The sequence below is a fragment of the Cavia porcellus genome, unplaced genomic scaffold, assembly GCF_034190915.1.
Source record: "Cavia porcellus strain 051 isolate PalLab524CR breed Dunkin Hartley unplaced genomic scaffold, mCavPor4.1 scaffold_10, whole genome shotgun sequence".
NCBI classification, from domain to species: domain Eukaryota; kingdom Metazoa; phylum Chordata; class Mammalia; order Rodentia; family Caviidae; genus Cavia; species Cavia porcellus.
Window position 1 is genome coordinate 33,822,637 of NW_026947493.1, and position 13,238 is coordinate 33,835,874.

General features: G+C 45.6%; 1 protein-coding gene across 20 annotated transcripts in view; it reads left to right on the forward strand.

The window, feature by feature from the left end:
• The first annotated feature begins 3,442 nt into the window (after positions 1–3,442).
• The window catches only part of Cacna1d (calcium voltage-gated channel subunit alpha1 D), a 358,933-nt gene continuing 349,137 nt past the window's right edge, over positions 3,443–13,238 (forward strand). For 4 of the 20 annotated variants that reach the window (XM_063257266.1, XM_063257267.1, XM_063257262.1 and 1 more), the window contains exons 1-3: positions 3,467–3,933; positions 5,897–6,206; positions 9,990–10,095. In XM_063257266.1, the coding sequence (XP_063113336.1) occupies positions 3,867–3,933; positions 5,897–6,206; positions 9,990–10,095 (483 nt within the window). In that variant the 5' untranslated portion in view covers positions 3,467–3,866. Of the gene's footprint in view, positions 3,934–5,896; positions 6,207–9,989; positions 10,096–13,238 lie in introns of all 20 variants that reach the window. The other 16 variants (XM_063257269.1, XM_063257268.1, XM_063257276.1 and 13 more) reach the window with 10 other exon arrangements.

Here is a 13,238-nt window from a genome sequence, read left to right on the forward strand (position 1 = left end):
AGACATAAGAAAGTACATCACCAAAGGATCAGGTGCTGTAAGTCTTTAGAGGAGAGGAGGTAGGTGTGTGAGGGCACAAATGTAATTAGGTGTCTAGAGCAACCACAGAAGTCTTCTGGGAGGAGGGAGGGACCCGCAGAGGGTTGTTAAACAGGGAGGGTTTAGTTAGAGGTCATCAAGGCAGGGATTTCAGGTCAGTGAATAAATGCGAGCCAAGGCAGAAGTAGCGATGAGCACAGCATGTGCACCACCTAATGAGAAGACTGCTGACCACAGTGAAGGTGAATGGGGCGAAAGGAGAAGGCTGAAAGCCAGTCAGAGGAGTTTAGGCTGGATGTGGAGGGAAAGAAGGGACAGGGATTTTTGGTTAGGGAAGGGACACAGTGTTTTCTGAACACAGAGTGAGTGATTTGTGAGCAGACAAGAAGACAGAGGGCATCTAGTTCATGACCCATAGGCGGTGAGGCTCTGGATGGCGGTCAGCAGGGTCTTTTGAAATGTATTACATGCAGGTGACCACATCTGGAAGGCCAGCTCTCTGCCTTTAAGTGGGAATGTTTTGTATTACAGGGGCATGGACAGTAAGACCCCACAAAATAAAGCGTTAGTGACACTATTGGGTCTTGGCAATTGTGACTGATTTAGAGTTGAATTCTTTTGTCTTAGCCCTTCCTCTTGTCTTATTGTGTCAGCCACTAACTGTGTGTGGTTTGGAGAAAGTTACTCAACTCCTTGACATCTTGATTCTGTCATCTGTAAAACAGGGGAATTAGTAGTACCTCTCTCCCAGGCTTATTATGAGAACTGAGTTGGTATCTGTAAAGTGCCTGGAGTAGAACCTGTCACATAGGAAGTCTTAAAAATATTAGTTGCTACGTATTCATTGGGCAATTCACATTATTACGGCAATATAAATATTTAACTCAGGCCAAAGCATCCCAGAGTTATGCAGAATCAAGGCTCTCAAAACAAAGCAAAGATGAAAAATACTTGCTGGACACACTGCAAAGATGGTACTCATCGTGAAGACATGAAAAACTTTAATTCTATAAACTCATTAAGATTTAGAGTGTAGAACCTAGTCACTCAAGTCTTGATTTAATCAAGCCGCTGCCCAGCAAACGCACCTTCACTGGCGTCTGCTGCAGAGGACATGGATCTGGCCGCCTTTACAAGCCAGCCAGCCTCTCCCACAGGAGGTGGCTTCCCAGCCTCTCCTCCCCAGTGCACACTGTACCGCTCTTATCTTAAACATAGCCCACCTTGTATGTCAGTGTCTTGTGCCCGTCATTCCTACTCGAGTTAGTTCCTCTCACCCCATCCATGCCCTATAAAATTAGGCCTGTTTTTAATAAGCTGTTTAGAGCAGTTTCTATTATTTTATATCTCTGTAAGTGTGATACATGTTATGGCTGATGAACCAATATGGAGGGAAGTGTTATTCTTAAAGCCCATACTTTGCATTTGGGTTGTGTTGTGCAGTGTTATAAGTTTTGACAAAGGCGAATGTCCTACAGCAGTGATGCACTTTCAGGGATACAAACAGCACCCTGTGGCACACGTGCCATAAGTTCACCCCTTTGTCCTACAGCTACAACTGCAGTGTGGCAGGGGACAGCTTCACTGCTCTAGGATTGCCCTGTGTCCCACCTGTTCTCTCTCTCCCTCAGCTTTAACAATCAGTTAAACTCCCTCAGTTGTCATTAACCCCTTTGATGCTTGCATAGTACGTGCCTCATACTTGTTATCGCTCTTGTGTTCTGTATTGTAGAGAGATATTTCTCTTCTGTCCCTAGATTGTCCTTGAGAAAGGAGATGTGCCACATATTAGTCCTCACAACACCTAGTCCAAACGACTGTCCTTAACAGGTGCCTGACTGCTCGCTGAACTGAATTGAATTAGAATGGGATTTCGCAGACACGGTCTCAGGAGACAAGACTTTAAACCTAGAATTCTGAAAGTAGTATGTATACTTGGGGGTTTCCTAAGTGCTTCCTGGAAGTGTAAGTTCTTTGACCTATAAATTCTTCTATCCTTCCAGATTTTGGCTAAGAAGCAGCCAAAGGTGATGTGCACGAGGCCAGCTTTGTATGACTGTTGGGCCATGGGGCTGTACCTGTACTCTGTCCAAATACACACACACACACACAGATTGTTTCTGACGGTCCAGACGAGACACCCCTCGAAGGATGGGCCCTGGACAGTCTTCTGTCTGGTCCACACTCACTCTTCTCAGGCTTCCTCCAACAGCCAACTTTATTCACGCTGCGCTTTTTGCTTCAAAGACACTGTTCCTAAACGTTCTAAAACGCTGGAGGAACAAGCAGATCGGAACAAAGGCAAATAAATTGAATCCTGTGAAGTAACAAAGCAGACACCCTTCTCCAACAGGCAGCACAAAGCTAAATGAAAAATATCAGTCATCCACCAGATCCCGTGTTCTCCCTCCAGGCAGGCGAGCCGCTGGCAACCTCTCCCACCCTAAACAGGACACAGTGAAGGCGTGAAACGAACTCAGCATCAGCTCCCCGGCGGAGCCACAGTTTCGCCAGCCTCGTCTATATCTGAGCCGCTCCAGCGGTTTGCAAGACCTTGGCTTTTACTTCTCTGTACCTGCCTGCAAACACACGTGGGGGTGGGGTAGTGAGAGGCGAGGACAAGGGAGCGCGCCAGACCCAGGGCCAGGGGACCGGGCGGCAGGGAGATGTGGGCACGGGTCAGAGCTGAGGACGGTTACCTGGGGCGCTAGGTTTCCCGTCCAGAGCAGGGACCAGCCCCCGCCAGCCCCCGCAGCCCAGCGCCCGAGGAAAGCTCGCGGGGAGAAGCCTGCCTGGCTCGGGCGCTCAGGGATCCGCGCAGAGCTCGCTGCGGAGGGTGCGCCCGCCCGCCCGCCCGCGGGCACCTGTGCCCCGGGGGCGGGGCCTCCTCCAGGTGCGCGGGGCGCGGGCGGGCGCCGGGCCGGGGGCGCGCGCTGCAGGCCGCCCCCTCCCGGGCAGGGGGCGGAGCGGTTAATCCGCACGCGGGCGCCGCCTGCCTTCTTCTGGAGCCGGGGGAGAGCGCTCGCCGCGGAGCCGAGGGGGTTAAGCGGGCCGCCCGAGGCCGGAGCGCGGTGAACTCCCGGGCGCCCGCGGGTCCGCCGAGCCAGGCCGGGCGGCGGCCCGAGTCCCGCGCGGTGGCCGCCCGAGCGCGCGGGCGGAGCTGGCAGAGCCCGGCACGGCCGCCTGCCGCTGGGGTGCGGCGCGGGAGGCTCGGGGCGCGCGGGGGGAGGGCGGGGACGGCGGCGGCGGGCGCGCAGCGTCGCCAGGGCGAAGCCGGCGTGCGGCGCGGCGCGGCGGGCGCGGAGCGAGCGGCGGGCGAGTGCCTCCGTCCCCGGATGTGAGCTCCGGCTGCCCGCGGTCCCGAGCCAGCGGCGGCGCGGCGGCGGCGGGCTCCGGGCACCGAGCACCGGGCACCGCGGCGGGCGGACGGGCGACGGGCGGCATGGGGGGCGCTCGGAGCGGCCCCGGCGGCCGAGCCGGTACCACCGCGGCGTCCCTCCGCTAGAGGAGGGACCAAGCCAATTCTCCTTTGCAGCAAAAAATTGCATGTATATATTACTAAGATAATATATACATCGGATTTTATTTTTTAAAAAAAGTTTATTTTGCTCCATTTTTGAAAAATCAGTGTGGGTGGGGAGCGGTTTTTATAAATTATCCTTATTTTCTGTTATTTGTCCCTGTCCCTCCCCACCCCCTGCTGAATCTAGAATCAGGGCAGGGACCGCGGCTCCTACCCATCTGTAACCCCCTTAACCCATTCCTCCCCCGCCCTAACGTCCAGCACGGTGCCCTGCACACAGTAGGCGCTCAATAAATGTTCGTGGATGATGATGATGATGATGATGAAAAAAATGCAGCATCAACGGCAGCAGCAAGCGGACCACGCGAACGGTGAGCAGCCAGAGCCTGGGCACCCACTGCTAAGTCTAATCCTTGTCATGGTCCTCCTCTTCCCACCCCCTGTGCCTTCCCACTGCCCCCACCCCCACCTTTGAGGCGCTGGATGGGTTGAGGGGGTTGGAGAGGATGCTTCCAGTTCTGTGTCATCTCTGTAGAAAGGGAAGATGCGTGACAGCCACTCGGTTCTCCCCTTCAGGCCCTGAATGTCAGGGTTATTCTGCATTTGTGGGGTGGGGGCGGCCGTTGAGTGTACCGAGTGCGGTGCAGCCAGGGGGTTGGTGAGTCGAGGTGTTTCAGGTTCAGTGTCCTCGGGCTCAACTTTCCTCCAGCGCCCCCAGGGATGGAAGCGGGAAGCGGTTAGTGTTCCGCCTGAGCCCCTTTCAGGCTTTTCGCCTTCCCCTCCTCCCCCCATCCCCTGGTTGACTAGGAAGAAGGTCCCTGGTGCCATCCCAGAAAATTCTGGGATTGTCCATTTTTGCCCTTCGCGCCGATGGGTGAAGTGCACGACACCTCCTTTAGTGGGGGAGGCCGGGTCTTGGAATCTGGGAGCAGGGGGTCGGGTGGAGCGCCTATTCCTGCTCCCAGCGCCTCCTGTGCACACGTCCTCGGTAACCTAGCAATGCCCGGGAAGTCGCAGCTGCTGTGGGGCTGTCAACCCAAGCCTTGGCTGGGGCACCACGTGCAGTTTCCACGCTTGCCCAGGATGGGTCGAGTGAGGCTGGAGCAGCTACTGGCCAGCCAGAGCCCTCCAACCCCCCACATCGCTGGCACCCCCAACCCCTGTAGGCTGGAAGCCTTTCCGGGTGAGCGCTCCCCAAGGGAAAAGCTTGGCACACTCATCCCTGGGCACAGATTGTCTGCTGCCCGTCTGCTTTGCTCCCTTCTCAGGCTTGCTAGGCAGACAGACCTGTGCTTGCTTGGCTTCTTTGCTTAGCCATAATTGGTTTTGCAAATGCCTATCCCACTACCTCTCTGCCATCTCTCTCACTTTGACTTCTACCTGAGCAAAGAGGCTGTGGCCCAATAGGCCCAATGGGAGACCTGCCTGGGAATGGCCTGACCCCAAGTGGTAGGGGCTTCACAGATAGAACCCCCCTGGAATGTCTGCCTCGTGTGCACCTGGGTGCCAGCCTATACTTGAGATGATTCTCACTGGGCCTTGGGAACCCCAAGCATTATCCATTATGTCTGTCCGAGGTGCAAGGGTGCAGGCTGACTATCTGGATGCTGGCTTGGCTGCTGCTGCTGCTGCTGCTGCTGCAATTTAAAATGCAAAAAAGCCCTAAAGATGTTTTCTGTTTTCGGAAGCTCCTGAAGGAAATGAATCCCAACCATCATGAATTTTCATTTGCAGGAAGTGTAAGAACATAATCTAGATATTTGTTATGGGACTTTTGGTATTGCCCAGTGCCAATGAAAGATTTTTTTTCCCCCATGCTGGAAAAAAATGTATTTGTGGCTGTGGAAAGATGTTGGAGTAACACCCTGAAGATGATTAAGACTATTGAATTAATGGCACTGTTTTTTCTTGTGTGTATGTGTGTGTGATGTAGTAATTATTTTAGAGAAAAGCTGTTGACATACGTGTTAACTAATAAGAGATACCTTGACTTTTAAAGTCAGAAAAGATGTAGAATAAATGCGGCAGTGACCTGAGCTTATCTGAAAGAAATACTGTAAAGGACTCCTTGTAAAGATGTGGATGTGAAGGGGTACTAACTTGTTTGGGTATGGAGTAGTGATAATTCTGCGTGATTGACGTTTAGAGCAGAACTCCTGTGCACATTTCTTGCTGCTTCGCCTGACCAAATATCTGATTCTGAAAAATAGGACATGAGATTCAAAATGGGCCCACAGGAACACTTTCCTCGGTTACTGGTGGGAGACAAACTTTGCATTTTTTCTGCACGTACTGGATTGTAATTTTTTAAATCATTCTTTTTCTTCTTCACAGAGGCAAACTATGCAAGAGGCTCCAGACTCCCTCTTTCTGGTGAAGGACCAACTTCTCAGCCGAACAGCTCCAAGCAAACTGTCCTGTCTTGGCAAGCTGCAATCGATGCTGCAAGACAGGCCAAGGCTGCCCAAACTATGAGCACCTCTGCACCCCCACCTGTAGGATCTCTCTCCCAAAGAAAACGTCAGCAATACGCCAAGAGCAAAAAACAGGGTAACTCGTCTAACAGCCGACCTGCCCGCGCCCTTTTCTGTTTATCACTCAATAACCCCATCCGAAGAGCCTGCATCAGTATAGTGGAATGGAAGTATCCTTTTTGAGGGGAAGACTTTTCTCATTTTCTCTTTTACTGTCTGTTCTTTAGAAGGATTTGTTTTCTGAAATGACACAAAGCTGTAATAATCTGGAATGAGAGCAGAAGAAGAGGCTGTGTATCAGGGATTTCATGATGTATAACTTCCTTAACTCTTCAGGTTAAGAGGGTTTGCTCTGAAGGTATACAGAATTATTCTGTGTGTGTGTGTGTGTGTGTGTGTGTGTGTGTGTACATGCATGTGCATATGTGTGGTGTGGGGGAGAGTGAAGCCTGAGATTTTGAAGTGGTAGAGAGTTACAAACTTACCTTTAGTCATTGGATATTAGGGTTAGTATTAAATCTATACTTGTTCTTGGGCAGTGGTACCCATTAAACCTGTTGCAGATGAGGTATGCTGATTTAAAAAAAAAACTGAGATAGTGTACCAAGACTGCTAGAAGTGACCTTTAGTGGAATCTTCTCATTCTGATGTTTGAAATTTGCTTCTGAAACTACAGTTAATGCTAAATCTGCTTCTAGCTTGACATTTGGTGTTTCTAATTGTCCAGGTAGCTGCAAATGCGAACAATTTGCTTCATAAGGGGGGTATTTATTTATTTATTTACTTATTCATTTGTATTGTCAATGCCAGACTGTCTGGAATTTCCTTTTGACAAGTTGCAAAAAAGCATCTGAAACATGAGCATGAGGAAGCTAGCATAGGGAGAAGTCTGTCTGTGCCTCTTCCTCCTGAGCTCTTCTGAGTTATAGAACAGTTCTCTCGGTAGAGGAATTTGCAGTTGCTGCCTTCATTTAAAAAAAACAAAAACTTGTCTGCCTGTGTCCTTGGACTGACGTTATCTCTTGGGATGTCTCCTTTGTGTTCTTAAAAATGAGCTCCAAATATACCAGGATAGTAGTCATGTCCTAGGTCTTGGAAAACTATCCTGCTTCTCCTTTTTCCCAAAATCTGGAGACCATCCTTTAGAAAGGTGGTTGAAAGCCTTCTTTTTAAGAATGTAGCTTTCTAATTAGTTGATTTACTGGTCTGAGGGAACTAAAGCGATTCCTTTCTCCAGTGGGTTTTTGGGGCTAATAGGGGCCTTAGAGCTGCTCCTCACCATAATTAGGAGTATGAATAGGGTGTCCTCCAGGACTCAGAAAGATAGGCTGTGTTATAAGGGTGTAGCTAGAAACTGGGGCCGAAATCCCCTAATTATTTCTGTACCCAGAAAGATGGTTATTTGTATGCCCTCTGTGTATTTTCTCTGCTCACGGACAGAAGTTAAAATGAGGCAACTGTCTAGAAAGGTTTTGGACAGAGCAGCTGAATGCTAGGGTAGGATTTGAAGGGTTTTCATGTGCTTTTTCTTTTTAGAACAAATGTCTTTTCTCTAGAGTGAGTTATGGTGTCTCTCACATAGCTGTGGTTGTGTGTGTTTGTGTGTGTGTAAGTGTGTGTAAGTTCTTCTGTAGTCTGAGAATGGCATTCTCCTGTCAGGCCAGGAGGGAGCTACAATTTGGATGTGCCTCAGTGGCCTTCCTGGAGTCATGGGCAGCAGCTGCACTTCACAGAAAGATCTCCTCCTTAGATTGACTCGATGTGGCTCTGCGTAAGCAGGGACTTCTCAGTGTGGTCATTAATTTTATTTGGAGTGAGGTGGGAGGCCCAGAACGGTGTCTGTTTGTATACAGTAATTTGTACATAGCAATTTATGTGTACAGAATGAGTTCCTGGTCATTCTGCTGGCTCCCTTTCCCAAGTTGCCAGACACGTGTATACAGGAGACAAGGCATGTGGCTGCCAGTTAAGGGAGAAGTCTACTTATAAGTGGGACAGTTTGTAGAAAGGGAAGTTATTAAATCATATGTGATCTATTTGTTTTTTCAAATGATAAAATTCCCCCCATTTCAGGGAGCAGTCTATAGAAATCCTGTCCAAGCCAGAGCTTGTCAGGCCTAGTCAGCATGGGAAGGATGAGTCTGGCTTGTTATAAATGGCAAGGCAGAATGTTCTTAACAGAGGTGAGTGAGAGGTGTTCCTCTTAGCAGAAAGAATTGTTAGAATCAGCCACCTATATCTTGTGGCAGTGAGTTGGTATCCACAAATGCCTGTAAACTGAATTTGGACCAACATAAAGAAAAAAAAATATGCTTAGCTTTCCTGAGCAGTGTTAGTATTTCTCAGATTTGCAGTGGAAGTCTGAAAAGGGAGATCAGTAATGTGGCAGAGGGGAGAAACTAGTTGTGTTCCTGCAGAGGATAACTTTGAGGAAATTGACATGAAATTTCAGTGGGAACCTATTAAGGAAAAATGAAAAGAGAATTCCAAAGTCTTGTAAAGGTAGGCTGTTTTAAAGTTGGATCCCTGGATAAATGATTTTATAACACTAGATGAGTTAAGAGAATCAATATGGATTAAAGTTAACTAGCTTAAAAATAAACCCATCAAAGTTAGTCAGGGGATAATGTTATTCCTGTTCTTATTCCTGTGAGTTACCAAACCTCTTCAAAGGGGTTCAGGCTTTGTAAACCTAAGATATCTCCAGAGAAGTAAAGGGTATTTATTTCTTGCATCATTCTGGATTCCCCATGGTGTGTGAGAATAAGTAGAGAGTATAGTTCATATTCTTGAATCTTTAGTACTTTGAAGGATTTAGTTAAACCATGGCCTTTGCCTCATGAGGAGGTAGTATTGTAAAATCAAGCCCAGGAATTATAGATTAGGTTGGTGCTCATAAAACCCCATATTCAGAAAGGCCAAAAATCAAAAGAAGAAGAACAGTCATTCTGGTGAATCTCAAATTTTGTATCGCCAAGTTTGACAACCTGCGTCTTTTAATAACATCAAAGTGTTTTAGCTACTATCTGTTGAAGGCTGATCTCACAGTGATTCTTCCTGACAGACCTCCAAGATTTAAAATTGTTAAAGCCCACTTTGAAAGTGTCTGGTGCTGATTTCTTATGGCTTTTTAATTGAATGTTTTATAAATTGAATACAGCAACAGCACATTATAAACTGAGCTCCAGTCCAGCTCTAATCTGAAACAGTTATAGCTATTGATTAGCAGAGAAAGCAGAGGAGGGAGCTGAAGCCTGGCTCGCTTAACACAGCATCTGAGGTATTGGAACTTGCCATGAGAGAGTCCCAGGGAGAATGGAGGTCCTCCTGGCTTTGCTTGGTCTGATACAGCTAGGTGATCTAGACTGACCCAGCTTGGAATAGCCCCTGAGAAAATGGCTTAACACATGGAGGCAACGATCTGTGGAAGAGATTTACCTCATGATGCGTACTTCTCTGTGTCTGCAACAGCTGGGAATTTAGTAAGGCCCTTGGTTTTCTTTTTTTTTTTTTTTTTTTGTCTTTTTAGTTTTTATCGGTACCAGGGATCGAACTCACGACTGCCTGCTTTCAAGGCAGGCGCTTATGCCACTGAGCTAAATCCCCAGCCCCAGGCCCTTGGTTTTCAAGCTGTAAGAAGCAGAAACCTGGTTCATACTGTGCCCCAGTGGTGCTTATACTTTTAGGTTTTAATATATAGCGTGCAGAAGAATGAATGAATGTAATATGATCCTTGCAACAGAAGAGAAGGACAAGGAGAGGTCATTAGATAGGGCAGCCTATGTGAGATGGCCACTGATAGTTATTTCTGCCATAAATGTAGTAGTCAAAGCAATTAGTCCAAACATGATTTGTGTGTATTATTTTCATTTTAAAAGCAATTTAGATGTGCTATAATCTGGGGGTTGGTTTATGTTTGCATAACACATACGTACCTTAACAAAAATTTTCAGACCATTTGACATATTTATATTATTGGCTATTTTTGCCAATTGTGTGGCCTTAGCTATTTACATCCCATTCCCTGAAGATGATTCTAATTCAACAAATCATAACTTGGTAAGTGTCTGGAGAATTCTTGTTTATTGTGATATATGGTTCAATATCTTGGATGTTGCAATACATGGTGTGTCTCTGTATTTAAACTGAAAGCTGGGCACCAGAGATATGGCTCAGAGGCACAAATGCCTGCCTGGCAAGCGCAAAGTCCTGAGTTCAATTTCTGGTACCAAAAAGAAAAATAAAATAAACTGGTAGCTGGCTTTCTGAGTATTTGAAATTTACGTGTGTGATGTTTTTGCAGCTTTGCAATAATTTTCAGTTTTGCGTTTGTTTTTTTAACTTACATTTTCATTTTTACTAAATAAAAGTATTTTAAGTCATGAATCTTCTATAAATAGATGTGCAACTTTTTATGGAAGAGATTTGTAGCAAATTTTAAAATGATGTTTTTATCTACATGGCTTCTGCTGACTATCATGCTTTCCTGATAATCTTTTTTTAAAGCCGCTGTTATTCGGGAGTGGTGTGTACTTTGGTTATTTTTCCTGGTGAATGGAGAATTACAGATTTTGTGCATGAGATATTAATTTTTATAGAAGCAGAGAGCACTGAAACTAATAAGTTTATATAAAGCATGATTTGGAGAAGAAAAGGATATGATATTGAAGTTGTTATACTAAATTCTAGGGCTGGGGATTTAGCTCAGTGGCATAAGCACCTGCCTGGAAAGTGTGAGGTCATGAGTTTGATCCCTGGTACCAAAAAAACAAAACAAACAACCTCCCCCTCAATGTTCACACAAACTTGCTAAATTCTAGGAAATTCCCCAAATAAAATGAGGCTGTAGTTACAGACATCAGAGTAGTTCCATTTATTTATTGCTTTCTTAAAGATTTATAGTGGACATTAGCTGAGGAAAAGCTCTGTGAGGTTTTGCAGTTGAAAAACAGGTTTCATTTTTTTTTTTTAACTCAGCTGGGCCTTAAAAGTAATTGTACATTTTTGAAACATGTTTTTGACAGAAGACTTTAATATCATGGAACCAGTGTTCTTGGAACTTCCTTTGAGGATAATTGACATTGTTAAAAAAAAAAAAAAGATGCTAAAGTTCTAGACAGACTTGGAGCCCATCCTTACTCAGCTGTCAACTGATTGTATTTTGGGACATTTCTAAAACACTGTCTGCATTGCTGTTCACTCACTGGCGATTAAGGGGATTGGCCAAGATCACTAGCATTGCTTTACCTCTGATATTCTGTAGTTTTTCTTTAACGAGGCAGAATCCATTTCAGGATTTTTCTAGATGCTGTAGAATACTTCTTGTAAGGATAAGTTCTGTATAATGGGAGGCCATGCAGAAGGGTATAGGAAGGAGAGAACCAGTGCTGGATAACAGGAAACTCTGTTATTCTGATTCTGCCGCGTAGGTAGTTTCTCGTGTTGAATTGTATTTTAGCAGGGCTGGCTCTTCTTAACTGAGTGTTGTAAATGCAAACACACTTGGCTCTTTATAGTGAGGGGAGTTCTGCTGCTTGGAAAGAGTGAAATTATGCTCTTGTGAATGTAACCTTAATGGTTTATATACAGGATTTATTACATTTACAGTTTTGGGGCACAGTTTGGATGTAACATGGAGTCTGTTTGTATTTGGATTTTGGTAGTTTGTTTTCCAAAGGATTTTCAAAACATTTTGGATATTGTTGGAATTGGGAGTTAGATATACCTATAAACTTATTATTCGTATAAATTTATATTATGCTCAAGATTTGTATAACTTTGAAAATTTAAAATAGCTTTTGATATGGTTGCAGATGTGATATTAGATGAAGATTTTAAAGGAAAAGCAGAAGTAGTGAAAAGCTTTCCATCAATGGAGATAGATCATCGTAGTCTAGGCCACAGATGGTGTTAGCCTTGTTACCAAATTTAACAATGTAGATGATGACCCAGTTTGTTGCTTTTTGTAGCTCAAGAGAACATGATTAAACAAACTTAGAGAATAAATACCTTTCAGAAAGGCAGATTAATTTAGATCAATGGAATAATTAATGTAGCTGTATATGTAAGCCAATTAATATCCTGATTTTTTTCTCTAGGGAAACTTTGGGCACTAATATAAAATGCTTTCAGACCATTGGGTTTCTCAGCTAAGAAGTGAAGGAATAAAATACAGGGATTAGATAGATCTTTCTTCTTCCCTCTTGCAGATCTGCCTAATGGATCCTTTCTTGGTAATTCTTGAACACTGGGCTGGTTCTGAGGGGCGGCTTGGCAGTGTGATAGTTCGGCAGGCCTTTGTAGAAACCAACATGTATTCATTTGACCTTTTTACCAGGCATTCTGAAACTCATGGCATTAAAGTTCCTGTCTTGCTTTCACTTGGATGGTCATAGAGCCAGATGAGTTTATGTACTGCCTCACTCTTTAAATATCTTGTTTCCCCCGGTGGGAAGAGAGATCTTTGTAGATTTCCCCTGATTCTGAGCAAGGTCCCATGCCATGTCTGTCCTCCCAACAGGGAGTCAGAGTTGTTTTTTTTTTTTTTTTTTTTTTTAATACATTTGACCCAATTTGTACCAAAGTGATTGCTCTATTTTTGGGATCAGTTTAGAGGCAGCTGAACGAAGCTTGTTTTTCATCTATAGTAAATACCTTTCATTTCATGTGGATGACAAAACAAAGGGCAGAGGCTAACCCAGGTTGAAAAGCTGTACATGTTGGGGAGCTGGTGATTTTCTTTGCCTGACAGCTCAGTGGGAAATGTGCAGAATGAGCAGTTAGAGTGAGACTCAGGCCAGCTTCATGGCAGTGTTTTTGCCCGTTTCAGGTCATTTGTAGTGAAATTACTACTTTCGTTGGGTAAGAAATTTGGCCATCCCCACGGGCCCAATGTGTGTTTGGTTCGGTTTGTATGAAACACAGCTAGCTTTGGGGATTTGGAGACTACCTTTGGGGCAGTAAGTTTTCCCAGAGTTAGATTTAAAAAAAAAATGTAAACAATTCAGTTTCTATGCAGCTTTCATTTGTGGACTCACAGGGACTGGTGGAGGCTGGAGCCATGGAAACGGTGCAGCTTACTCCGTTCCCACAGTGTTATCCCTCCCAGTTCAGTCCATAGCAGCATTTTCTCAACTTCTGTTTATTAAAAGCATATATCATTTATTTTCTTACTGGTGCTGGGGGGGGGGGATTCCTGTGCA